Source organism: Myzus persicae, unplaced genomic scaffold, assembly GCF_001856785.1.
Source record: "Myzus persicae strain clone G006 unplaced genomic scaffold, MPER_G0061.0, whole genome shotgun sequence".
NCBI lineage: Eukaryota > Metazoa > Arthropoda > Insecta > Hemiptera > Aphididae > Myzus > Myzus persicae.
Window position 1 is genome coordinate 530,088 of NW_019100691.1, and position 27,925 is coordinate 558,012.

The following is a 27,925-nucleotide window of genomic DNA, read 5'->3' on the forward strand; positions in this document are numbered from 1 at the left end:
ATTGGGGGCGTCACAAAATAATTTTTTCATTATTCCGATCATTCGCAGGGGTGCCAAATCAACCCTAACCTACTGGCGACCAACTCCTTAAACAGGCTCTGGCAATTCTCAATTTTATCAGACGTTAAAACTACTATACAAGCACGAAAAAATGGCTGTTGACCATGAAATCAACGCAATAAATGTCGTACTACTACTCAATATTCTCGAACAAATAGTTGTTGGCAGTTGCACGGCTGAGACTTTAGGCACGGCGGGGTGAGCGGTAGAGATATGTGCCAGGAACACCGAATTCAGCAGCGCCGGACCCACGAAAACCTAACTGTTTCAGGGTCCGGCAGCGCACGACTCCACTGATGCGGACGAAGACTAAACTGAACGCCAGGGTGAAAACTACCGAAACCGACTCTGGCCCGCTGACTCTCGCCTTTTCGCTCAGCGGTAAACCCACATCGGTCTGGTCGCTTGTCCGGTCACCGCCGATTTTGCAGCACCAAATTAATCAGCTCCGTGTTTAATGGTCCCCGCGGTCAGAGCGTCACCGTCAACCGTCGACTCGCACGACATCGCGCACTAGCCTTTGCTCCTCGTCGTCAACTATCGCTCCCGCAGACGTCTCGGTCTGACTAACGTTATTATTGTATAGAAGTGATGTGATTGAAACACTCTTTTTTCTTCTTCTATTTTTCTACCTAAAACATTAACTTAACAATATAGCATGCCATATAGTAGGTATATTGGGATATTCGATTTATTTACGTACTGTGTGATATCATAGTTTTTACACGCAAATGGACACACCACAGCAATGTAGCCATATTGCCTATCCCAAACGCCGTGATAGGCTTATTATTGAAATAAAATTAGCAATAATCTCTCATAATATGTGCAGTATGTATCTCGGTAAATACATAGAAAATATTCTTCTTTATAAAACGTATAATAGGTTGATTTGTCTTAAGCTAACCATTGAGTCGTAATCGTGGAAGTTTACGGAGTACCATTGTGGCTATATTATTATTGAGCATATTATGCTTGAATTAGGCAAAAAACAAATTATGTGGTATTATGTTATCCTCCTTAAACGAAGGATTAATATTTTAAACAATAACATAATATAACTTAAATTAATGGTAAGTATTTAGACGTATACATACACACATACCGAACAGTGTGACAGTGTGTTAAACATATAAGTATTAACTATTTTAAAATTTTACAGAGTTACAACGTACCTATATTTAAGTATTTATTATACAACAATAGGTACTCATAATATTTCATATTATACAACATTAACAACAACGAATAAACATATCAAAATATGAGTAAGGTGGTTTTAACTTTTAAATTTAATGCAAAGTTATGATACCTTACATAATATTTCATAAAGGAGATTCGATTCCAACCGTTTTTATGGGATTCGATTCAGTCAATTTTTTAAGTGTGTGAGTGAGTGGTGTGGCGTATTATGTGATAGTTAATGAGTGACTGTGTAATTGTAGTGTACAAAACTTTTCACACAGACACACATGACGCGTAACTAACCCATAGCTATAGTCGACAAGTAATATTATTTTTCTCTAAAAAGCATTTTGTACTAACTTTTTGCTCAACGTATCGAAGAATTTAGTAATACTATAAGAAATCTGAAAATATATTTGAATTTGTTATGATTTATCTCAGTGAAAATTCTCCATTTTGTTTTTCATTTTAAGCTACAATTTAATAGGAAGATAAGAGGTAAGAGAAAGAGAATACAATTTTAAAATGTGGATGATCGATTCAAGAAACTTCATAACAAATTTCAATATGCTTATTGATTTTCATAAAGCATTGATGTCTTTAATCTTATCAGTGTGTGCTGGTCAAAAGATAGGTACCTACCAATATTTTCGTAAAAAAAACGGTCAGTATTGAAACGCCTTTATAAAATGTACCTATATAGAATTTACACATCAAAGTCGTCGTCCCTCTGTCGATTGCTTAACAGTGATTCCATCGCAGCGCTACGGAAGCCTGATGTCTTGTGGTGTCCAAGTTTGGTTCCCGAGTTGGTGTCTTCTATGGCTTTTCTCAACTATTACAAAATAATAGTACATTCAATTCTTTATTCGTTTAAAAATGTTTTTTAATAATTCGGAGTGTTTTAAATACTAACTTCTTTTAAGCCCACAACGCCGACCAGACGGCCAATGGCAGTGACGTAAGCGTGATTGACACCGACCAACGAAAATACCGAATGGACCTTAAGTAATGACGTCCTCTCAACCAACTGAAACGGAGCCGGGTCAATGTGACAAGAACCAAAATCTAAAATCTTGTCCATTTCCGTTTGTTCCCATTCGCTCTGCTCTTCTGGTGACATGTCGATGACTCTCTCCTTGGGCTGCGAAAAAATGAGCAAATAAAACATTGTGCGAGGTACACTATATCTCGACGACGACAATAAATAATTAAAATATATTTTTATATATTAAGTTGTAGGTACCAGTTGAACTTTTTTGGACACTTGTATGATTTGTGACGAACACCTATCCTTGTCCGTAATATCTGTCAAGCTCTGCTGTTCCGGATTTGCATCTCGAAGTGTTGCAGATTTGTGAAATATAGCTTCGAACGCTAGTCGTATGCTATAAACAACATATCAATTAAAATATAATACAGGCAAATTAACATTTTTAATAAATAAATAAAAACGTAAGTAGCAACAATAATATTATTTTGTGGACATTTGCAATGTCTAAAATTCCAATGTATACAATATTCATGTTTGTATATACAATTTAAAAGTCCTTATATATAATGATAATCAATAAAAATTACCGACTCTCGGCTCCAGTTATTGTCGAATAAGGTGTCGCAGACGGAGTCATCATTGGTGTTAGGTTATGTAGAGTGAACGAATTTGTCTTTTTTAAAATCGATTTTTTCGGATGTCCTTTTAATGAAGAACTGCATTGTACCTAAAATCAAAATTTGTATTAAGTATCAGGGTGTATATGGGCAAATTGATACAATTGTTATTGCATAATATGGGTTCATTGGGTTCGTATTTATTACTAAAACGGAATTAACTTATAATTTTATATTTATAAACTATAAACATTATGTGTCGTGTGATAATATATAGGTACTAATATAGTAATATGGTTGTATATGATTCTGGTACTGACGTGTGTATGATGCAAAAACAGTATTAGTGTGTACAATGTAAAATTTAGCATACCTTAATAATGGGATTTGTAGAAAGTGATTGAGAACTAATTGAATGCTTTCTTTGTAGAGTATCCGGTGCCGGAGTGACTTCGAATCTAGAAGGTCTTCTTTCTTTGTTTTCCCTTCTTCTTCTTTCTACTTCATCAAGTCTCTCCTGTGCTTCTTTCTGCCATTTAGCGACTACCTGCATCCGTCTTTCTTTACCCACTTGTCTGTCGATCAGTTTTATTAATTCAACTCGAGGCACAGAACCCAATAAAATCATCGAGTCTGAAATATAACATAACATTGAATTATACCTATACTTGATTACCTATTGTGTTGCGATAATTTACAGTGACAGTTTGATTTTACCTGGTTTGTCAACTAGCGGGAACACTCTTAGAACCTTGTTTTCCCTCAGAACTTTTTTCAGGTCTCTGTAACTCATATTATACCAAATGTACTTGACATCTCTGACCATAAAATCTTCTACATACACACTGTAAATACCTATAAACAGAAGTTAAGTATTATCAGGTTAACAGTTTTGATTACACAGAATAAACTAAAATAAATAATTGTACCTGATATGGACGGGAGAAGATCTGGCAAGTAGGGCAGATTCTTTATTAGTATAATACTGTCGTATAGCGAAGGTTGTAATAATACTGCTACAGCGTTTGATATTAACACGGCGATCTAATAAATTATTCATGGAGTTTAATCAGTTAAATACAGGTAATAGTAATAAATAATAATCAATTAATTAATATAATTTTTAAAGATAAAATATACCATAACTGGTACAATGTGAGTGATCTGTCCCGTCATTTCGAAAGCAATTACAGATACTGATATGGAATGTGTAACGGCCCCGGCAAAAGCTGCTGCTCCGACTACGGCATAACCTCCTAAACATATTATATTTCACAGACATATTATTGCCATTGGAAACTGTTAATTTATGAATTTTATAAATTGGTTCATCGGGTTTCACCTGGTATAATAGGCGTGATGAATTTTCCGTGTCTAACGCCGTATGGGAACCACAAGTGCATGAGTTCTCCAACTATTCGACCGAATGCGGCCCCGGTTTTGAACACTGGAATGAAACTACCAGATGGTATTGGAATGGTCGATGCTATTATAGAGAACACAAACTGAAAACAAACTTGCTTGAGTAACCGGAGGAAAACCATTACTACTCATTGGTAAGTTAAAAGTAATTATAGGTATGTTTTCATAATATTACATTATAAGCTATGTAAGCCGATAAACATATGAAAACATTGGTGTTTTCCGTTCGCCAGTGATTCATCATTTCTGCCTCCTCAATGGTGAACTCAGTCTTTGTCCACGTGAAATTACTAAACAGCCCGGTTAACTAAAAGAAAAATAATCAAGAAGTTTACAATATGCAAAATGAAGCCTATGTAAGGTGTTAGTGCAATGGGTTATATTATTATTATTCATTCTTACTTGGTCGTGTACGTTCAGTTCACCAGCAATATATTTACCGGTGCCTAGTGGAAATGTGATTGTCAAAGTGAGAAACGTGATGAGACTTGGATATAAGAAACGGCTATAACATAATGTATGAACAGGCAAATGTAAATATCAAAATACGTTTTTCTATTTTGCACGGCGTGAAATATCAAATGTTACAATACGATCGTGTGATGATACTCACTTACTTCTTCTGTAGGAAAGAGTTCATACTTTTACTCTGTCTCATGAACAAAACGTATTGTCTGTGCGCCCAAACGTAACCGGCTCCGATAATTCCACAGACTACCCTACAAAACGGAATAATGTCGTTATGTATTAGGTACATACGTATTAAATTATACGAGGCGTGTAAGGTACACACATGTCACATACGCATAGACGTAATATAAACCGTAAAGCCTCACAGACGTATGTATATAGACACTCACCCAAGTAAAGCGAAGACGGTCAACTCTTGAGGATCGAATGGATATTCCATAGTGAAATGGGTCGGGAAAAAAGCCTTTACGGTTTCTAAACAGGTTTACACACATATTATTGCACAAGATAGCAGTCACGCACACAGAAAAAAGTTTAGAGGGGGGGGGGGGTCATAATAAAAAAATGAAATTTTTTTATCCTTACGACTTGCGACGTTATCATAAACTCGTGATAACAATATATATCACGATTTATTACGATGGTATGCGTATTATATTGGCACCTATATTGAAGACGAGGGACTCCGGGAAGGCTGAACAATTTATTGTATAATATACTCACCGGCTTTGTTGAACCATACGGCCAGCAATCGAAACACGGTCGCGCTACAGACTGCGGAAAAGAAACCTCTCCAGTAGTTTCTCACCGCGAAGTACACGGTCGTTACTTCGATGCTGAAGAGCACACCGCCAATGGGAGCCCCGAAACAGCTTGCCACCCCGACCGCGCACGCCGCGGCCAGCATTTCCGTGTTTCGCGATTCGTTCTCGTAGATCCCTTTGAACGAGGTTATTACTTTCGTCAAGAGCGTGGCCGTTATGCTGGCAATGTGCACGAACGGGCCCTGAAATTTGTCGCATAAAGTGATATAGTTTACACCAGCACATTTATACGCTCTAATGGTAATATTTGAGAGCACAAACCTCTTTGCCGAGAGGTAAACCCGAACCTAAGGTTGCTGTAACTCCGACAACTTTGGCGATCAAAGTTCTTAAGGTGAGGAATTCTTTTAACGCTACGCCCCTTAATATTGTTTTCATCTCTGGTATTCCCGAACCTATGTACAACAAAAAATATCGACCATTTTAGAATTTTGTAATCGCATTGCTTACAGATTTGTAATTGCGTAGTGTGGCGTACCAATGGATTGAGGCGCAACTAAGTGTACGAATCCTGCTGCGAATGTTATCAAGCTGACTGGTAGCAGAACCCAAGCAATGTACTGCACATATTGATTGAACGCCATATCTTTGAATAGCCATATTCTTCCTGACCACAGAATATTTAATTAATTGATAAATTATTAAAATGTTATTATCACCAGGCTTATGACGCTGTAAAACAAAATGACAGCGAATTCTATACTTCGATATACGATTAAAATTAACTAAAACAATTTAATTACAAACAAATTTGATTAGAAAAATTAATTCACCAATGCAAAACTTAAATTTTATTATCATCATTGTGACTGAATATTACTTGGTTATTTATAACTAATAAATTACTTATTATTTTATACTTATCTCCAATGTTTCTTATTTCATTACCTACTTATGCAATTTTATTTTAATTATGTTTTTAAACATGTTGTTTTTTTATTTGTGCAATTATATACAGTCTACTAAGCTAAGTAAGCTTATATTTTGGGAAATGTTATGTCTTATATGTTCGTAATTGTTTTTATTAATTAATTAATTTTGATATTTTACAATCATGCATTCACACTATATCTAATAATAATTATTAATTTTTATCAATTGCAATTATTAAATTTTACATATTGTAACCTAATTTGACATATTAAAACCAAATGCTGATTTTAACAATTAAAAATAAAGAAAAACCAACATACTAAACAAAGATTTAAGCGATGTATTATAATAATATTTGCATCGTTCATTGCTTGTTTAACTATTATAATGAGATCCTTAAACTGATGCAAATATAGGTACCCGATAAATTATAGATGTTACAGTTAATTTTAATCATAATATTAATATTATTTTATGTTATAATTATTATTACAGTGGCATTATAGAAGTACAGTCTACATCACCTTCTCTAATTTATCTAGTGTACAGTATATAAATATAATGATCATTATAGCAAATAATGTAATGTTAATATATTGTTTTTGGTTTATGTGAATATTTCTATAAAAAATGTTTTGTATTGCTTTAATTTGAACTCGGATTAATAACTCATTATTTAATTTTGGCTAAATTAAAAAAAAACGAACCTTTGTCTAGAACTTTTTTTATATTATTATCATTATTATTTATGTGATACTAATTGGCTTTTGTTATAGCAGTTAATAGTAAGGTTGATTTCTACTTTGAAAGCATGTAATGGTTTCTTTATCGGTATTTTTTTTTATCAACAACTATTGAGCTATGAACAATAACAAAATTAAACAAATAATTTATCTTTGGACAATGGACATTAGAGTAAAATTATTATTGGAATTAACGTTTAAAAATTCATAGATAGTAATCTGTAGATTATTGCTTATCGTAGATTATCGATAGATTGTTTAAAAAACTATAACATTACAAAAAACAAAATATATTTGCGTATGGGTATAGCTATAAAAGTTGTAGTACTGTAAACCAAATTTTCCGAACTCAATTCCTTCAACGAAGTATTAGAAAAAAACACGAAAATGTATTTTATTCAGTCACGTGAAACAACATATCTTACAGAAAATGATACATAAGTAGTAAGTATTCTCCTTTTAGAATTGTAAATAAGATATTAAGTTTGTGGCCTGTCGTTCACTTACAGAAAAATGTTATACCTACACTATATTTATACATATTCTCAGATTTAAGATTACACGATTACATTCATACAAGCAACACGTGCATGAAACATAAAATCGCAATTTATAAAAAAAAAAAAAGTTTTGAGGATTCAGAAGAACTATGGGGACTTGAGAGGGCCGGCCTCATGGAATTGTATTTTATAGGACACTATTCGGTCGTAGTATAGGCATAAATACTCTTGTATAATATGCCAATCCATTTCAAATGTAGTACGAACAATACACAGGTACTATTTAATTACATTATACAATTGTATGTAGTCCAATGACTAAGAGTGACGTATAGCACCTACCCACTGGCTATAATACTAATCAAGCATTTTGTATAGCGCCTATAAATATCGTAGTACCTACTGACCTTCGTTGGTGAAGTCTATACCGTAATCCATGGCAAAACTTAGTACGGCCATGACAAGACCCAACAACGTGAGAAACACCCAATCTTCGCTGAGCTTGGCGAACGAATGCCGCCATACAACTTCCAGAGTGGAACTGATTTTCCCGCCGTACTTGCTGAATTCTTCATTAGCACCGCCGTGTATGACAGGTGCTGGTATGTTCTGTTGCGTTCCTTTGACATAGTCTCCCAATTCTTTCGTGTAACGTCCATACATCTGTTCCATAGTAATAATAAAAAATACTATTGTTGAACGATTAAACGTACCAAATTAACGAGGACATTAAATTAAATTAAACTTCTAATTATTCAATTCATAATCATTGACCACTGCACGTTTTTTGTGTAGTGTGAGTTATCGAAGTTCATTGGGCCGTGAGACTACACAAATGAGTTGCCGGACATGGGGGAGCAATTATTAAGTGGAAACTCAGGACTTAAATTCGTGTCGTAAGATGAGAACTGAAAACAGTTTTTATCAATTCTAGTATCAAGTAGGCAACGGCGAGTTGCATAGTAAAAATATATACATAGGTATGGAGTATGGACTGTGCACTTCTTATCGTTATTTTATTGCAATATATAATAGATAATAACTTTATGTTACCTATTATAAAAGTGTTGTTTTATACTATGCATATCCAATCGCAATGTTTTAAAAGCTGATAAGAAGTTAAAACAAAAAATAAAATAATATTTGTTAAAATAAATGATATTATATAACAATTAGCATTTCGAAAATTTATAGAAATATTATTCAATTTCAGTTCAATTATAATAAACGTTTTGTTCAGATGTTTTTTTTTATCATTTATTTATTTTAACGAACTATAAGAAGTAATAAAAATAACTATTTATTGCTAATATAAATACCACTTACTGTATATTCGTTATTAACTGACCATTTTAATGTCTGGTTCATTGTTTGTATGATATTTTTATTTTGATAAAAAATTAAAAATTAGAATCATGTATACAATCAATATCTATGATCTGAACGATGTATTTCCATAATAAAATGTATGAATAGTAGCAAAATAGGTGTCAAATAATTGAATGTTATAACCATATGACCATATGTTTGAATGTATTTTATAAGAAGTACCTACTTAAAGACATCAATTATCCTTATTTAGTGAAGGTATATACATAGTGTATCAGACATCAGTGTATTATACGATCATAATATATTCATATGGCTTTTGTAACATAATACATTTCCCACATTGTCAACGATTTGTGTCGTACTCTGTATACTTATTATATAAATAAAGTGACTCAATTTTAAATGATAATTTTAATCTTGAAAAAACGTATTGAGTTCAATTAATAATTACTACAAAAATAATTACAGAATTAAAAAAAAAAAAAACTACAGTAGGTATCTAAAGTTGCATATTGCGTTTGATGGAAAGTCGATGTTCATTAGTACATTGTAAGTTGAGAGATGAATATTATTTATTTTAATATTAATATATTTGTATATATTAGTAATTGATACGCATCCAATTATTCATTTAGTGTAGCTTTAAAAATTATCCGTTTTTTAAATTGGATTTTTTTGTGTATTTTAATTAAAACTATCAACTATATTACCTACGATTTGTTACAAGTATTTTAATGATCAAACTTCTTTACTAATTTTATTATTAAGGTATTAGGTAATCAATCATTTTCCACCTCAAAATTTTGAATTTCCAGTAATGGTACATACTGTATAGTACCTATACTATTATATTGTATACACATCTATTTTTAGAAGTTAACTAAATAAATAATAATTTAACTTTTGATTTATCTACTCTTATAGTCTATTATGATACGAGTGGTATAGCGCGATGTTAGTACGATAATTTGAAAGCGCTATAATAGGTGTATTTAACTAATGCCTTATATAATAATATTCTAATTATGTTAAGTTGGATTAACTTTTTTTTTGTGACATGTTTATCACGAGTACTTAATTTTTTTGTAATTTAATTTATTTTTTATTTTTTATTTTTTGAGTAAAAAATGTAAGCTACATTTAAGAATATTTTTAATTCGTTTGCATCAAAAACCTCACACTATTTTATATTAACGGACTCTAATAGATGTATTGAACTTCAAAAACTGTTACCAAGTTAACCGGAAAATGTTCGGAAGGAACACTAAAATTTGTGTTGAATTGTGATATTCTTACCACCCAAAATAAAAAATTGACTATGTTTACAAAAGAAATATTTAATTCTCATGTAATTATTGCGATTAGTAATTAGTTAACTGACTGTTATTTCTTTTATATTTTTTATAAATATAAATAGATAATAAATAAAACATTTAACATTTTTAAATACCTATAATATGTACAATATTCATATATATATATCATACATATGTTACCAACAAATTATAAGTGATCTATCCGAATTTAAACTATATTATTCTGTTATATAGGTAAATTACTTGACAACATTTTTAAATTGGGTTTTTATATTTTATCATACCTACCTACTTATTAAACTCGTTGGGTACAGCATGATCAATTTAAATAAATTTATTTAGATACTTCACCATTAGATACCTCAAGTACATAATATTACGATGATTTATTTTTGTACAGTTTTTATCAGGCACTAAATTAATAAATGCTATTCAGTATCTATATTATTCTTCATGTCAAAGTTAAAAAACTATAAAAAATATTTACCTCTCATATTTATGTTTCATTCTGATAGAATGTAGGAAAACTTATATTTATGTAATATTGATATTATGAAAATAAATATTTTAAATGTACATTAGGCATGCAAATTTTAATCAATTCAAATCAATATTTGTTATGTTAATTAGTTATTATAGTCTTATTAAATCAATACTTTTATTTTCCCGAGTTTATCGTGTACAAAAATTACACTTTCCAAATAAATAAAAACTTACTAAAACAATTAATATAGCATCTAAGTAATACATTTTCTTTTTTGTGTAGGACATACTATTTTAGATCTATAGCTGCTATAACATAACATATAATATAATATATCATAAATCAGTATTCAGATATAAACACGGTTATCTGATAGCTACTACTAAATTAACTCTTGTAACTCTGAATAATGAATCAATTTGTAAAATGAGCTTTAAACTCTTTTGAGCAAAGAGTAAATCCGCTAAGAGTCGACCCGACCTCATTTAAATATTCTAAATTATCAATAAAAAAATTTAATTTAAATTTTGTATTCAACAAGTTGTTACGGACGATAAACGTACTAAACCCTTTATGCACCTTATGAACTTATAAATATAACTGATTAATGGACTTGCCATATAAGCATTTTCATGACTTACCTCCTACCATCATGCTATCTATTGTACTATATCGTAAAAATCATAACACGTGGAAATTATTTCAATACTGAATTCACTAAACCAAATTTAAATTAATAATAATAATAATATCGTAATATAGAAGTTGGGAAGTACCTACGTCATATGAATGATACAGTAATCGATTCAGTCATTATGGGACAACCAATCCCACCCTCACAGTTTGGATTAAAAAAATAAGTTTAACATACTAGATTAAATAATTGTATATTGTAAAACATTTTATTTGAACTTCAATAATTTTATTGACACTTAAAAATACCTATACAAAATAATTTTAAATTGCCTATATTAAAATAATACGCTTATCTATAATCCGAAAGAACAATAAGTGTTTTGTAATGCCATCAATAAAAGTAAGTAAGTACTAAAATAAAAAAGCCAAATAACTAGTTTCTTTTGTAATGTAGGTTTTGATGAATGTACCTCGTAATTGAGTAAGTCACTGTATGGCTATGGTTCCTTTGAATTCCATTATAATTTATTGTATACGAAAAAAAACGATTGTGAGGGAAGGAGACGAGTGGAGTGGATCAGCATTTATTTCCAAGGATAGTTTGTCTTGAATTGTATTTAAATTATTATTAATATTTTGAATTTCCTATGTAGAGTAGGTAGAACAATTTTTTTGTCAACAATATTGCATACGACATAAAAGCCGATACATCATTATAATAAACTTATGAGTTATGAGGAACCTTGAATAAAAAATTAATTTAAAATGTCTATAAAAGCTTTAAAAAGGTTTTAAAATTGTATAAAATCCTTTATAAAATTCTATATGGGTAAATTTCAAGTCTCTAAGATTTTGACTTTCTGAATTAGTGTCATCAAAAAACAAACCTAATTTTATCGAAAACTGGTGTTACGTAAATATTCTTGAAAAAACTACAATTTTTCAATTTCCTCATTAAAAGTACTGGGAATTTTAAATGTTAACTTCCCAAAAGTACCAACTAGAACTAGATTAATATTTTTCTACCACAACAGTTATTGAAGTTCGGATAGCCTATCTTAACAATGATTTTGTTGGACAATGATAATTTCAAACATTTAGTTGTAAACGTAAATACGTAATTTGTTTAGTGCTATCATTTAATCTGGCCTTATCAGATTTGTTTACATTACACTTATAGTCACTACTCACTTAGATACCGGTTGATACAATAACGCTGTGGTGTGGAAGGTAAGTACTTATTGATTATAATATTGTATACGATTACTCAGTGTCGACCTGGCCACTAAAGGGCCTAGACAGGAATTTCGCTTAATTTTTAATGTTCCCAACATATCTTACGAAGTAATCACAGTATATACATACAATTTAAAATAAGAATACATACTTGTATATTTAGTTTGTTTGAAGTTAATTTAAATCTTTATTTAATTTAAAATCATAGAAATATGAATTTTTAAACATTATCTTTGAAATACTTATATTTTAAAAATCTATCTGGATGTCTATCTCTGGTTCATTTACAAAAAATACCATTACAGTTTTTTGTAAAATCTTTGCATTTAGGGTTTTACATTTTTTCATCTTTACGTTTTTTTTTAATTTTGATTTTTCAGCCTTGTAATCACTGATCAAGCTTGAATATAGTTAAGTGACTTAGTTTGAAGATAAACTAAGAGTGGTTACAATATATATACATAAACTAGTTACAAAATTTGACAATTTTTCTTATAAAATTCAGTCATAAACTTCGTAGAATTATTAAGACGTTCACCTTATAATCCCAATTAGAAACTGGAAGTTTTAAACAAACTTACTATTCTCGATGGTATTATTACATAAAATTTAAAATGTATGACTAGTAATTTATAGTAGTACAGGTCAACAGTGTGAATGAACACTATAGAAACCTATATTTTTCAAAATTTCAGATACTTTTTTGTTATCTTATTATCCTATATGGTTGGAAAAATACAAGAATTCATTGTTGGTTTGTCGCCTATCTGTTTAATAATAATTTAGGTATTTTAACTCATTTGTATTTTTGTGCTCATAGTATTTTATAATGTCAAATTATTTATCGAGACTAAATGCATTTTGCCTTGAACAGACTGCGATTACTTGACTATACTGAGTGATTCTTTAACAGTGGACAGTGGAAGTCAATATAAACAAATATTTTTACTAGTTTTGATCATTATGTTTTTTAAAAGCTTTTCATATTTTTGAATCACAACATACATTTTTAATTTCATAGTCTGAAATGAAATGCCTCTTTGGGAATTTCAATGCATAAAAATTGAATTTTAACCGAGTAGAATTGATAAGTTATACGTATAAGTTTAGATGATCGGAGTACATAGTAGATCACTAACCTACAGTTTGTTAGGTACCTCTGTAATACTCCACCCTACTGATCTTAAATTTAATTTTTAATAACTTATTAATAACTCTATCGAAATTTGATTTTAATGTATTGGATTTTGGTACTGTATACATTTTATATAATACAATTTACAGATATTTTTATAGCTTATAATTATGCACGTTTTATACTATTGAATTTATTTACTCCTCTAATAACGTCATAGACACAATGAGGAAGATCGTATAAGGGAAAAAGCCTCCCAAAAAAATATTTCAGTGGCAATATTCACCAGCATTGCATAGGTATTAAGTTTCATATATATTGCATATTTTATATACACACTTATTATGAAAGCAAAAATTTATTAGTTGAATTTTTTCGTATTAATTTAAAACTATTTTTCTTCGTTCTATTATTTAAATTAGTTCAATATTATGTACTTTAACTGTAAACATAAGTCATTATAAACTGGGTTTAAAAAAATATATTATTAGCTAGTGGCTTTCTATATCGAAGATGTCTTATAGGAATGTTGCGGTCAGTGAAGGATACGAAAAGTCTATGAATTAAGTACCCATAATAATAGGTTTTATCTGACACTGATTTGATTTCTTAGATTGTCATAATGCATAAAACACGGAGACGATCTGAATATAAATGAACTGGGTCAAGGTGGAAAGAATACCGTTATATCATGATAAATATCATATATTTATTTAAATGTTTATGTTGAATTGGCTTAATAACTACACAAATAATAATAATAAATATGCATTTTTTCAAGCAGAGGCGAAAACTCTGTCTAAAATTACGGTGTATCGAACAATTTTTAAAATATTGCACCCATCCCTTATGTTAGTACCTGTTGTTTTGACGTGTTGTAGAAGTATAACATAATTATATAATGAAAGAATAAACTCCACAAGTTGTAATAAAAAAATCTAAACCTAAATTTTGAATTTCTCATACAACATTTATTTTGTATTTTTGTCCTAACCAACATAGAGTATTATCTGCACCCACTAAATTTGAAGGAGTATCACACAAGATACACTTCGATCCTCTGGGATCTCTGGGATCATCAATACTAATGTCAAGTACCTAAGTATAAGTTTTGATTTTACTAAGTTTTGTTCATTCCGACAAAATAATATTATGCAGAAATTTCTTTTAAGTTAAGAATAATTCCCGATGAATCATTTAATAATTTTTGTATTTTAATATAGATCAATGTCTTATTTGTTCTACCTACTCATTTTCATAGAAAACAAATGTGTTATTTATAATTGTTATACATATTAACTACATACCTAAAAATATGAATATTTAATAGTATGTATCTTAATTAAAAAACACATTTGACACGCCGGGGTGACATGGCTACGTAATAAATTCAATAAATAAATTACATTATTTTATATCCTCCTAATATCTAATTTATATTTTTACAATTAAGTTAACAGAAGTAGATATCCTTACCTAAGATCTGGTCTATATAAAACAATTAGTAATTTGGAATAATTTATTTATAGATTTACATTGGTATAAAAAATTAAATTTATCAGTTTGTTATAACTTACAACATTTAATTTTCTCAACATTTTGAAATTATTTATATTAATAGTTGTAATTTGAACGTTTAATTCATTATTAACTTACTGTACTTTGAACAAAGTCCACGGGTGGTGGACTTGGATAAAATGAAGCTAATGCTTTTGTTTCTCGTTCCAAATCGTCGTCTTCGCCTAAAGCAGATTTTCGTCTCCTCATAGAGGGTGATGAAATTTTTGCAGTTTTCCCTACAGTCATGTTTGACGTCTATTTTTTTAATTGTTTATTTTTAATTTTAATTTTTAGTTCACAAGACAATTTTTAACATTTTTAATAACACTGTGTCTACATATAGGTACGGATGACTGTGCGTGTAACTATTTGGCATCAATAAACTGTGCACAAAAAAAAGGGAGTTCAAATTGAATAATAACCTTAAATTGGACTACACTGAGTCAATGATGAAACCTACGCCTGTTACTTTACAGGATAAGCTGTAAGAAGGATATACAAAGTCTGAAATTAAAAGATATTAAACGTTACAATCGTCTAGATAAATAAATGTTATATAGTTAGTTACGCTTAGCTTACACGGAATACTATAACTATAATAAATATAATATGTACTTACTATATTACTACTCTGTCTTTTAGAACATCGTCACTGTGTTTTATCTACTCAGATAATAACGATTATAGGCAATAAAAAATTGATTCTGAGCCTGTATTTTATATCGATCTTTATTTGAAAACCAAATTAAATCTTTAGTCAACAGAATATGAATTAGACAACAGAATAATAAACTAATTAGTGCATGCCATATTACTTATTTGATATTTACAGGTACTATTTCAGTTTACATTTTTACTGTGCATGGTGATTATTGGTTAGTAAGTAGGTACAGAATACAGATGAATAGTATTATTATTTAATATTTCAGAATATCTGCTTTATTCATGACATAATATATTCTAATTATATTTGTATTCTAATAGGGTCCATGTATATTTAGCTTTTTATATCTAGATTGTATTGTATTCATACAAAATAAATAGTCGGTTATCTTGCGCATGAACTGAGTTAAATTGTCAAGATTTCGATATCTGTTAGGATTATAATCTTAAAAGTTAAAACCAATACAGTAAATAGCAATTATTAAGTAAATACATACAATGAATAAATATTAACTGTACTTACATAGAAAAATTAACAATTTCACTCAAACGAAAAGAGGTCTGAGAGTAGTTACTTGTTGAAAATCGTAATGGAAGTATATTATCATAGTTACATTATAGAATCTAGTTATGGATTAAGTAGTAGCCAGTTTGTATCAGGTTTAAGCAAATTTAAAATATAATTGAATTTAAAGCTCAAATGGATATGATTAGTATACAAGTGGTACCGTATAGTGTATAAATAATAATTAATAATATTGACACGTTATTTGGAACTATTTTATTACACATAAACATTCAAAGGCATAATTAATTTAAATTTATACCTCAAGTATGACATTTATTTGATAGTGTTTTAAGTACATCATACAAATATGTGCTGATTATTAATTTATTATTACAATATTACTAAACATGTGACAATAACACAGTTTGTGATTTTAATTAACTGTGCTAGATTTTCAACTTTTATAGACATATTTACTAAAAATAATTAAGCGGTTTAAAATATACATTGTTAAAAGTAAAATAATTAAGGGAAATAGATGATATTTAGGAAAACGTTAATGCTTGCCAAACTATTGATGTAAACGGATTCAATTACATTTACATCCAAACGAATTAATTATTTGCATGTAAAAAATGTACTTTAAAAATCACATATCATCATAACCTATACATCAAAACTAACAATTTACATGTAAATATAATTAATGTAATTAATATAACCAATATAAGTCAATTTATATTTAAAAATAATGAAAATGACTGTAAAGTAATTTTGTGGAGTTCATTTTTTTAATTATGAATTCTATATACGATAATTGTAAAATTGAGTTTAATTGAAAAATTATTGTCAAAACATTTGCTACAACTTAAATTCACATATTATTATGAACAAAAATATATGCCATCAACAACTGAGCCAGAACTATAGTTATATTATTATAATTTTAATAAAATAAATGACTGGACACATTATACTACATGAATGTTAATATGTATGCGTTCATGTAAAGTGAGGCGCATTAATTATAATATTACTTATTTTATTTTTTAAGATTGTTGAATTTTCTGATTATATATATTTATTATTCATTGTTCGTGATTATAGGTTATTTGGTTTTAAATTTACCAAGGATTGATACATCGAATTCTCTTTGTATTATGATTTATTATTATTATTTTGAATTGATGCAATTTGAAAATGAACAGTTAATTTATGGCTTCAAGTTCATTGTAATAACCAATACACAATATTGATTTCTCATGTTTACATGTATACGTAACATTTTAGAAATACAATTTAATTTTTTTCAAAATTAAGTTTATTATATAAATCATCGATGACTCTCAATTGATTATCTATTCATAAATCTTATTGTTAAAAAACTGTGTTACTAATATTTATCACTTATATATTAAAGTAGCATAATGTTATGTATACAAAGACAAAATTACATAGCATTATCAAGTAGTATAATAAAATGTGAATTATTTTGTGTTGTTACGATAATCTAATAAATATTGTATAACACTTACTTCTTTAGTTTCAATCAGCTGGATTCAAAATATAACTTTTGTCTATTTGAATTTAAAAGAACTACATATTTTAATATTTACCATTTAATCTAACTTTTACTTTTATTTGAAAATCTGAAATACTAGAGTATAAATATAAAAAAATCTCTGATTATAGTTGAATAGTGGAGGGTCTTATATATTTGAATAAACTTAAGTTTTCCTCCATATTTTAATGATTACTGCAATAACTTAACACGTAAATAGTCGTGCTAATACGTTTATAATTATGGATGTAAGCAACATTATTCTCACGATTGTTTCTTTTGGTCTATTGCTTTTTATCAATTCAGATCATACAAAACTCAAGGTCAACTATCATTTTTAATTATATATATTATATGAATATGACTAATAACATGTTTATAGGTATGTTAAATCTTTTAACTATACATCATTTATCGCGCGATTGTATCAGATATAAGTAATACCTACTGTAAATGTAACTGTATAATATACTATCGATAATACTCAGTTAGCAATGATGACACTTAAAGGTTGGTACTGTGTTTGATTAGTTTAATTTGATGTGATGTAATTTTTTTGAAATTTGAAAACCAGAGTAAACTCACATAGTTTAAACAAATAATTATTTAATAAAAAGAATATCCTACTCTAAGTATGACTTTTTCGTAATTTGAATGAAAATATTAAAATAGTATACCTATATTTGCGATAGATTTGGTTTTTATTCAAATATCAAATAATTGTATTTTATAAATTATTTGGTTGACAATGAAAACAATATCTAATTATTTAAAGCTTTAAACGTATTTATGTATGACATATAAAAATGATTTGAGAACAAGAAAAATATTAATTTTTACATCTTTGGGTTGGGTGACGGAATGTTAATAAATTGAATTCATTTCATACTATATATAATAAACCATATTAATTAAGTTTCAAAAATAAATAAATATTATCTATAACAGAGATATAATTATAATTGTTAATCAGAAACCGATCTGGTAAAATAAACAATTTGAGAAACAAGTTTTAGTGAACCTGCAACTATCAAGACAACACTCTTATAATATAGGATTGTCTTCTCAATTTGTAAGGTGTTATGTAAATTTAATATGTATGTATAACAAGCATGTAATTAATCATTTAAAATTTTTAAAAAAGGAGCCCACAGTAATAGTTAATATATAAATATATCATTAAATTGCAAATCGTTAAGTTGCGTAGGATTGTAATCTGAAAGAACTCAAAGCATAGGGATTTATAAGATTATACATCAGACAAAAACATAATTAAAACATTTAAAAACACTTTTATTTAAATTATACACAATTTATAAAAAAGTATATTACTATGTTATTTAAATGTACTAATATAAACTGTATGCGATTTAAATAAGAGTATTTTTAAATGTTTTGATCATGTTTTTATAATCAGAGTAATCTACAATTGGACAATATTTACTTTAGGTTTAGATACGGACACACGGTTACCTATAAGAAAATCATTTGATCTACGATTTGTGAAAAATTAGTTTGTGGAGAAACTAGTAACTAGGTAGTTTTGCAGTATCGATTCTGCAGTTAGCAAAGAATAAATAATAAATTAAATTTGAATAGGTTATGTAAATATACCTTTTAAAAATAAATAAACAATAATTAACATTTAATTTTTATGAATGAGCCACTATTTCTATTTTTTTTTTAATAAACACACAGGTACAAAATTACAAAAAGTAATTGGCTGCTTATAAAGTAAATTACTTTAAAGGTCATCATGTTTAGTTACAACAAGAAATGTTGTCATACATCTATAATGTTCGGTCATTAACCGCGAGTACCAACAATACCACGGATAAAAAAATACTACACTATATCCGGTTTGCCTATTATTTGTCTAAAACGTATTATATACCTATAATGAAAATTCAAATAGCCAGTGCCCAGTCATCATTTCATATTATGTTTGCATATAAAACAAAAAAGATTAAATTCGATTGTTTTGTCATGTGCCAAATATCTAGTTCAACATATTTTGTTGATCAAAGGCTAAGGATATCTTAATCTTAAAATGTTTTGGATTACCTGCCACATTTTAGTTTATTTAGTTTATTTCAACTAAGTTAAATATTTATATTAGATTTTTAAATCCCTGACATCGCAAAATAATGATTAGAATAAATTTTAATTTAATTTAGTAGAAGTATAAAAATAGAATCCATATAGCTTCAAAATATTATTTTCCATAGGTATCTACACTTTTCTGATTTAAAAAAAAATTTGATCTAACCTAAGTAAAATTTAAGACCAGATGCCTAAATAAAAAGTTTTGATTGTTATGAAGACATTGTTCAAATCAACACAAATCCTATAAGATGTAATTACCGTATCGATACTTTTTTATTTATTTTTAACTTTTCGTTTTCACACATGGTTTCATAATATGCAACATAATACGATTTACTTTTACAATTTTACCATTGATAAATACTGTCAAAATTTATTTTATTTATTGTCAATTAAAGTTAAACAAAGATTATAATTTTTGGTAAGTACTGACTACTGAGTTGCTTGTCCTTGTGTTGTCGATCATCGAAACTCATAATTGGTAAGCACAATAATGGTTAACAAGATGTTTTAAACAAACAATATATTTGCTCGCAATTAAATTTTATTTTGTGCCAGTAAATCTTTTTGAAGTAAGTAATCAACTACCGAGTTGCGCGATTGTCATACAAAATCAAGTAGGTACATATTATTTTTTTAGTTGTTCGGTATTTAATACTAATGTACGCATTTTAACAAGGTTACTTATACTAATATTATTAAAATAATTTATAATGTATTGTTTAGTATAATGAATAGACACTAAATATATAAATATTAATGCAAGAAAATATTGACTTTTGAGTAATATATATTGGGTAGTGTACCAAACTAATTGCAAGCCATAATTCTTAAATTTAAAATTGTAATTATTTTCATATAATATCGACGTTTATTATTTATTTTAAAATGTAAATAATAGTTATAGATATATCAGCTATCATCAATTAGTAGGTATATAAAATATAATTGATATCGATCTTAAAAGTTACCTACACAAAGATGAAATGAAAATCTAATTTTTTGACCACCGCAGTAATATTATGTTTATAATGTATTTTCAGTTATTGCACTTATATCTAGTATTTATTACTAGATTTATTTTTTTTATGGACCCATGTACCTGCAGGCTATGGTAGGCTACCAAATTTTAACAAATACTAACGATCATAATATTAGATATTTATAAATGCAGTTTCAGATCTTCCCGGCAGATGTTGTAGTGAATGTAATTATTTCCGGTCGTATAATTGCTATTGGCTGAACAACATTATACAACTTGCCTACATTAAAATACGTGATACAATTTCACGTATCTATATCATACCATTTCTGAAATACTCTTGCCTATTATTGCCACAAAATAGCAGTCGCCAACACCGTGATTCGTGAACTGTCTACGATAAAGATAACTCTATCGATGTATAGACATGTAGTATAATATCATAATATTAGTAATTACACAGGATGCAACAAGACAATTGCTGTCAGTGTTGAAATGAAATTACATTTGGATAACCAGATAATTCAGAACACCATAAACTCTGTGTATACCAAGATGTTACTACTATAGTACTATGTTATTATTATTTGTAGTAGGTACCAATGTATAATTTATGTCACCTACTGAATAATCTTTAAAATTTATCAAATAATTGTTGACATTAAATTTGAGGATATTGACAATAATTTTATGGGTAAACTCTAAAAAGTAAATAAAACATTTTTTTTTCAAACGATAAAATTAATTTTTAAAAATTAAATGTATCTGTGTTATTCAACATTTAATATTTTATTATAGATATTAGATTTTTTAATAATAATATAGTAATGGAGGATACTTAACAATATTAACGAAATGAATACCAATATAAATTTTATCCTTATTCATCATCCTCTATTTACAGTGTTCTTATGTCAGTGGCAGAACGTCATAAAAGACAATCGAAGAATTGTTGATCAGATATTGAATATAAATAAAATATAAATTTCGTCATAAATGAGTCAGTGAAAATCCCGATTTTATTTTAAATTATTTTTTTTATCTAATCAATATCCACTGAGTAACTTGTTTCTAATTATTCAAAAATTATACACAAATTATAGATGTTGAGACTCCGGGTGTGTCTTCGTATACTCTAGCTTTGAGGAGGTGGTAGTGGGTGCTCGGGGTTTGGGAGCACGCGTACTTATATATGAGAAACTAATTAACTTATTGGGTAATCCCAATGACGAATTCTTAAACAGAAAAATGTATTATCGAAATAAATACCAGATTGGTATGGATGTACTTTTACCATATCCTCTGGGTTAAAGCGTAACTTATCCTAAGGGGATTGAACTATACATAGGCATTTTATGCTACGCTTTTTAAGACAGTGTTAATGTGTGATGAAGTTAATTAATATTATAGTGCGCGTAGTTTATTATTGTTGCACCGCTATTATTATTGTCACACAGTTCCATACCAATAATATTTTCTCTTACATATAAATCATTAAGTGCAAGAGTCACCAACATCTCGACAAATTATTTCTTCATCTTTATGCCATAATGAGTTCACCGGGATGGCATCATCTGACATCTCTCCAGTCTATAGATAGCAAAGAATCCCTAACAATTTTTAATCTATATTTACTACATCTTTAAATTTTCTTAACAGCTTTGAGGTCGTGTCTGTCTGGTTAAATTAGGTTATTCCAAGAAATCAAATGTTATCAAAACACTATATCTGAATTTTATATAAAATTAGCAGCACACCTTTGACCTATCCTTTGATCTTACCCTCAATTTAACCCAGTCCAGAATCACTTTCAGTTTCAACCAACTCATTACTCATATTTCAGTCATATCTTACCTCACCACACACATAATTCCTTTAGATTCCTTGAGTGTCGAGGCTACTTTAAAGATATTGTTAAATATAATATATGATATAAAATGTATACATATATTTATAAATATAATTAAGTAAAAGAAATGGTAGTGGAAACATAAGGTGGATTTTTCCGTTAAACTGTTCACTGTTAATTTTTACTGTGCCCTAGGATTATTTTTAAAAACAAAATATTAACATGACTATAAAAACCACTAAATGAGAAAGAAAATTAACCTTACTTTCCAATGTTGAATTTAAATTATGAAAAAATGATTGAATTTATAAACTTCTTAACTTGGGTTTGAAGTTAATAGTTTTACTACCTATGTAAAATTGCATATTCGTAAAATAAGCCAAAATAAAATCATGTCTTGTTCTTGTCTTATAGGAAGCAGGTGGGTATATGGTTAGTTTTTGAGCAACACGTTTGTATGTAGTGGCTCATCTGGACGATGCTTGACCGCAGCACGCAGTTCGCAGCACACTAAGCCACACCAGGCCCCTATATACATCTATTATAATTTTCAAATTTATCGTTATTATTTAAAATCGTCTGAAAATATAGTTATTAGTTCTAGATTTCGTGAATTATGTATACAAATGCGTAATAAAAATACAAATTGTATTTTATCAAGAAATGTTAAAATACATTTTTATTTTTAAATGTTAGTAACTGGACAGACGAGTTATAAAAATGTTACAAATTAACAATAAAATTCAACTAACTATAATATAGGTTATAAATTTTAGTACCTTTTACCTATTATTAAATACCTAACTTTATTTTATTATACTAAATATTACAACAGGCTAGAGTAGAAATGCTTATTGCTTATAATGCATAATCTGTTTACCTTGACACTTTTAGTAATTTATTTTATTTATTTAACATACTTTTATATTAATTTTAAGATCGTATGCAACAATTAAATTAAACACCTATTATTAATTAATCATTTTTAGATAGTGTGATTTTTTTTTAGAAATACCTACATTAAAAGATAGTAAAATGTTAAGGGGCTCGTCAAGCTTTTTTTACCACTGTTCAATATTTAATATTTCACTTCATGATTATGATCAAGAAAATATGAGAAATTGAAAACTTATATAATATATTAAATTCATTACCAAATCACCTATGGTATAGTATTGGAGTCTACTACTTAGAGTCTTAAATTACATAATGACATGCAGTGAATCAAACTATTTTAATAAATTTATAAGTCGTTTAACAATATCCATTTTTGGATTTTTAATTACTTTTACTATTTAGATATTTTATAGACACTGACTATACTAATATGTCCTAGTATGAAATAAAGAAATACGAGTGATTTGATAAAAACTAAAAAGTTCTCGTAAATGAATATATTTTAATATTAGTTCATTTTTCTAAAGTTTTAATTTTTCGGGTAAAAACTGTTTAATTAAATTTATTGTTTGTCTTTGTATGAACTTTTTAGACAACTAGTCTTACGATTTTCATAAAAGAAGTTAATTTGCAAAATGTACGTGTACTATATTGTCATGCACGTACGTACCTATTACTCATATGTATTATACATTTATACCTACATATTGTATTAAAACTGTCAGTACTCAGTAGTATAACAATCTTTAGTCTAGTCGCTTTCTGTTCATTCTTTTAAGATGTCTGGGTCAGTCAGTCACAGTTAATTATGTACATCATCATTCAATTCTATCCATTATCGTAATTCTTGTTTAACTATGCCATTTGGTATGATTACATAATTTTAATATTGAATAATACAATTATTGTAGCATTTTATACATTTATTTCTACTCTGAAAAAAATATTTAAAGTAATGGCCTTGCGAGTAAAAACCTGACTGTTAGTTTGATACCATTAAATTATTTTGTGGTAAAATTCTTTGAACAATTAAACACCAGCGCATATTCTTATGGAGAATAAATGCTAATTTTCAGTCATAAAACAATCATTTTGACACAATGAATTTGTTTTAAAAGTTAAACCACATTACTATTAGTTATTACCATTAATATTACATTTTTACAGTTATTTATTTGGAGAAATTTCAAAATGTTACTCCTTTATTACTAGATAAGTTTATATATCCTTATAACTTACCTAAATAGGCATTTTGTTAAAAATAATTTATACCTTCACGGATTGCTATTTTATTTTGTTAAACCATCAAACAATTAAATGTTTAAATAAACATTATTACCTATTATTTAAGCTAAAATAAATCGTTTCACCTACCCAAAATGTTTTTAAAAATTAAGACTGAATAGATTTTTCCATAAAGTAATAATAAATAGATTATCAGTTTCGATAATTTAAAGTTTATTAAAGAATTAAATTGGGTATATTAAATGTAAAGAATTAAATACTCACGTGGAGATAAAAGTTCTTCACTACTCCTTTCTTCTTATTCAAGCTTAGTATATTATATAATAATATTAACTGGTAAATGATTTATTAAAATAATAGGTATTTAACTCACAATTCAATATAATTTAGTAGGTTATTCAAAACACCTATAATATAAGTATCAATAGGTATATCATATATATTATATGAACTCAAGTTGTATTAATTTATACAAACTATAGAGGTAATATTATATTATTATGAATTGCACTTTTTAATTAAAATTGATATTGTTAAAAATAATTGTAATCATAATTAAAAACTATAGCAAGGATTTAAAAATTTTCACTAGCTTTCATAATATTAGATCATATATGATTAAGCCTAAAAGGGTTTGATCAATGTATTTAACATTTTACCACATTTAACATTCGTAAAAAAAAATAGCAAATAGTAGTCAAGTATCAACAACAATCATAACTAATGAATTTTAAGGTATAGTCGTAAATATATATTTCGTAATTTATTGATTATTTAAAAAAAGCAAATATATCATTATGAACAAATTGTAATTCGTAGTCGAACTATATATTAGTTATAAATCACCGAATTTGAAATTTTTTACTTTAAATTGGACTTCAACAAAATTATAAATATAAAATTAAAATTAAAAAGCAATTACTAAGAAGTTCGTTGTTTATATTGTCTTTTCATGTAAATGTAAATTTTAATCTAAAACTCCTGGCTTTATACTAGTAGGTATTCACTTATGCTTGATAAACATTATATAATATTTTCTCCGTATCCATTTTTTTTTAACGTATGCAAAGATAAATAAATCTTGAATAACACGTAGTCTAAAATTGTATTTTTGTGTAAATCAAAAACGTTCAACATTCAAGAAACTATACTGTTTTAATTTTTAGGATAAAATTACGAGTGCATAATCCAATGTTAAATAACACAAACCATGTGACGCAGATAATTGGTTATGACTTATAAACAAATCATAAGATTTACAATCGTAAATAGAGCTACTTGTAAAAATGTATTAAACATTCATAGTTTAATATAATTTTAACGATATACCTACACGCATTATACATATTATATATAGATATATTAACTAATTTGTATGATTCAATTTTTTTTGTACCAAACCATATCTAATCATACCTAATGATATAAGTTATCAATATACAAACACCAACGAATAACTAAAAAAAAACTACACTATGTTGTTTTAATACTTTTTTTCCACAAATATAATAAACTCTAAACACTTCTTAAACCAACAAATCGAATAATGGACCTTTACGGAAATTAGAATCTATTTTTTTTTTTTTAATGGAATTAAATTTGGCATTTGAAATTTAAAGTTTTCAAATCATTTTATATTAATATTTTACTTTGATAAAATCTGACAATTTACATCCAAAATGAATCGCAGACAGATTTATAGCTAATGTAACAAGACTACAAGAGGTACCGTTATTTCATTTAACAGATAATTTTGTTACTTAACTACAGATTGAATAGAAATAGGTAATTATATCAAAATAAGTTCGTATTTAGTATTATTATTTGTTAAAAGAGGAAATATATAAATCCTTTTAAGTATTACCTGTTGTTATACTTATATTATTGTATTCACACATAATAGGTATAATAAGTTGTAATTTTATATATTAGGTAATACAAAATTGAATGGATAATTATTATCTTTTTAAAATACAACATTAAAGTATTTAGTTTGATTTTATGTAAAATATGTTTGCATTTTTAATATAATAAATATCGCCTTTTGGTGAATTCAATTATTATAAATGAAAATCACAATTTAACTGTATAATAAAATCGACTTACCAAAGTATGATGGTATTCATGCGAGTCCGGAGGAATCCTTCCGTTTTCGTTATCCATAATTTCTAGTTAAAATAACTTACAATAACATTAGTTAATATGAAAACAAACTAAAGTATCTTACTTTAAAATCAAACTAAATATTCAAAATAATAATGTAATAGCAATAATTGTTTTACGTTGATAATTTCTATAAGCAATAATAATCAGGGAGAGCATACACGACAGTTCTTCACAACGATGACCACATGACTGTTGGTAATCCGTGGAATACATTATCTATAGTTGTAATACCGTTACAAAACCTAAGGGAATGTATCGCATTTCAAACAGTTATCTTAAATAATGAACTTACTATTAAATTTACGATACCAATAAAGTATGGATTCTGAATTAATAAAATCGTTTTAAACGTGTAATTTTTCCTATACATTTTTAAACGCCAATTCATACAAAATAAAAATTATATTTTTTAATGTATGTAACCTAACCTCTTTTATGAAATATGAATTGGATAGAAATCTTAAAAATACCATTAAAAGATTGAAACATTAACAACATTTTGTATTCAAAATAAAAATATTGAAACTAATAATTGATACATTTCAGTATGAAGTATGTAC

General features: G+C 27.8%; 1 protein-coding gene across 6 annotated transcripts; it reads right to left on the reverse strand.

The window, feature by feature from the left end:
- Positions 1-1,061: 1,061 nt before the first annotated feature.
- On the reverse strand, positions 1,062-27,555 carry LOC111041760 (chloride channel protein 2). 6 transcript variants are annotated; one of them, XM_022326167.1, is made up of 18 exons: positions 15,485-15,634; positions 8,097-8,352; positions 6,052-6,180; positions 5,835-5,968; positions 5,473-5,755; positions 5,139-5,223; positions 4,896-4,997; positions 4,681-4,783; positions 4,454-4,585; positions 4,199-4,361; positions 3,997-4,112; positions 3,786-3,900; positions 3,574-3,711; positions 3,230-3,489; positions 2,827-2,966; positions 2,492-2,633; positions 2,162-2,389; positions 1,062-2,080 (listed from the first exon to the last, which is right to left on the reverse strand). In XM_022326167.1, exons 1-18 carry the CDS (start codon positions 15,632-15,634, stop codon positions 1,952-1,954), a joined length of 2,805 nt encoding a protein of 934 aa, XP_022181859.1. In that variant the 3' UTR covers positions 1,062-1,951. The 6 variants fall into 6 exon arrangements, with proteins under 6 accessions (XP_022181859.1, XP_022181865.1, XP_022181882.1 ...); XM_022326173.1 differs by lacking the exon at positions 15,485-15,634 and adding an exon at positions 27,306-27,555 and having other exon boundaries at positions 1,952-2,080; XM_022326190.1 differs by lacking the exon at positions 15,485-15,634 and adding an exon at positions 18,095-18,200 and having other exon boundaries at positions 1,952-2,080.
- Positions 27,556-27,925: the final 370 nt, after the last annotated feature.

Excerpts from the sequence above, each read along its gene's own strand:
- LOC111041760 (XM_022326167.1), bottom strand. The coding sequence starts at position 15,634 with ATGACTGTAGGGAAAACTGCAAAAATTTCATCACCCTCTATGAGGAGA. Across the intron at positions 5,969-6,051 it reads AGTTGCGCCTCAATCCATTG|GTTCGGGAATACCAGAGATG; the intron begins GTACGCCACACT and ends TGTTGTACATAG. Across the intron at positions 4,362-4,453 it reads CGGCTTACATAGCTTATAAT|TTTGTGTTCTCTATAATAGC; the intron begins GTAATATTATGA and ends GTTTGTTTTCAG.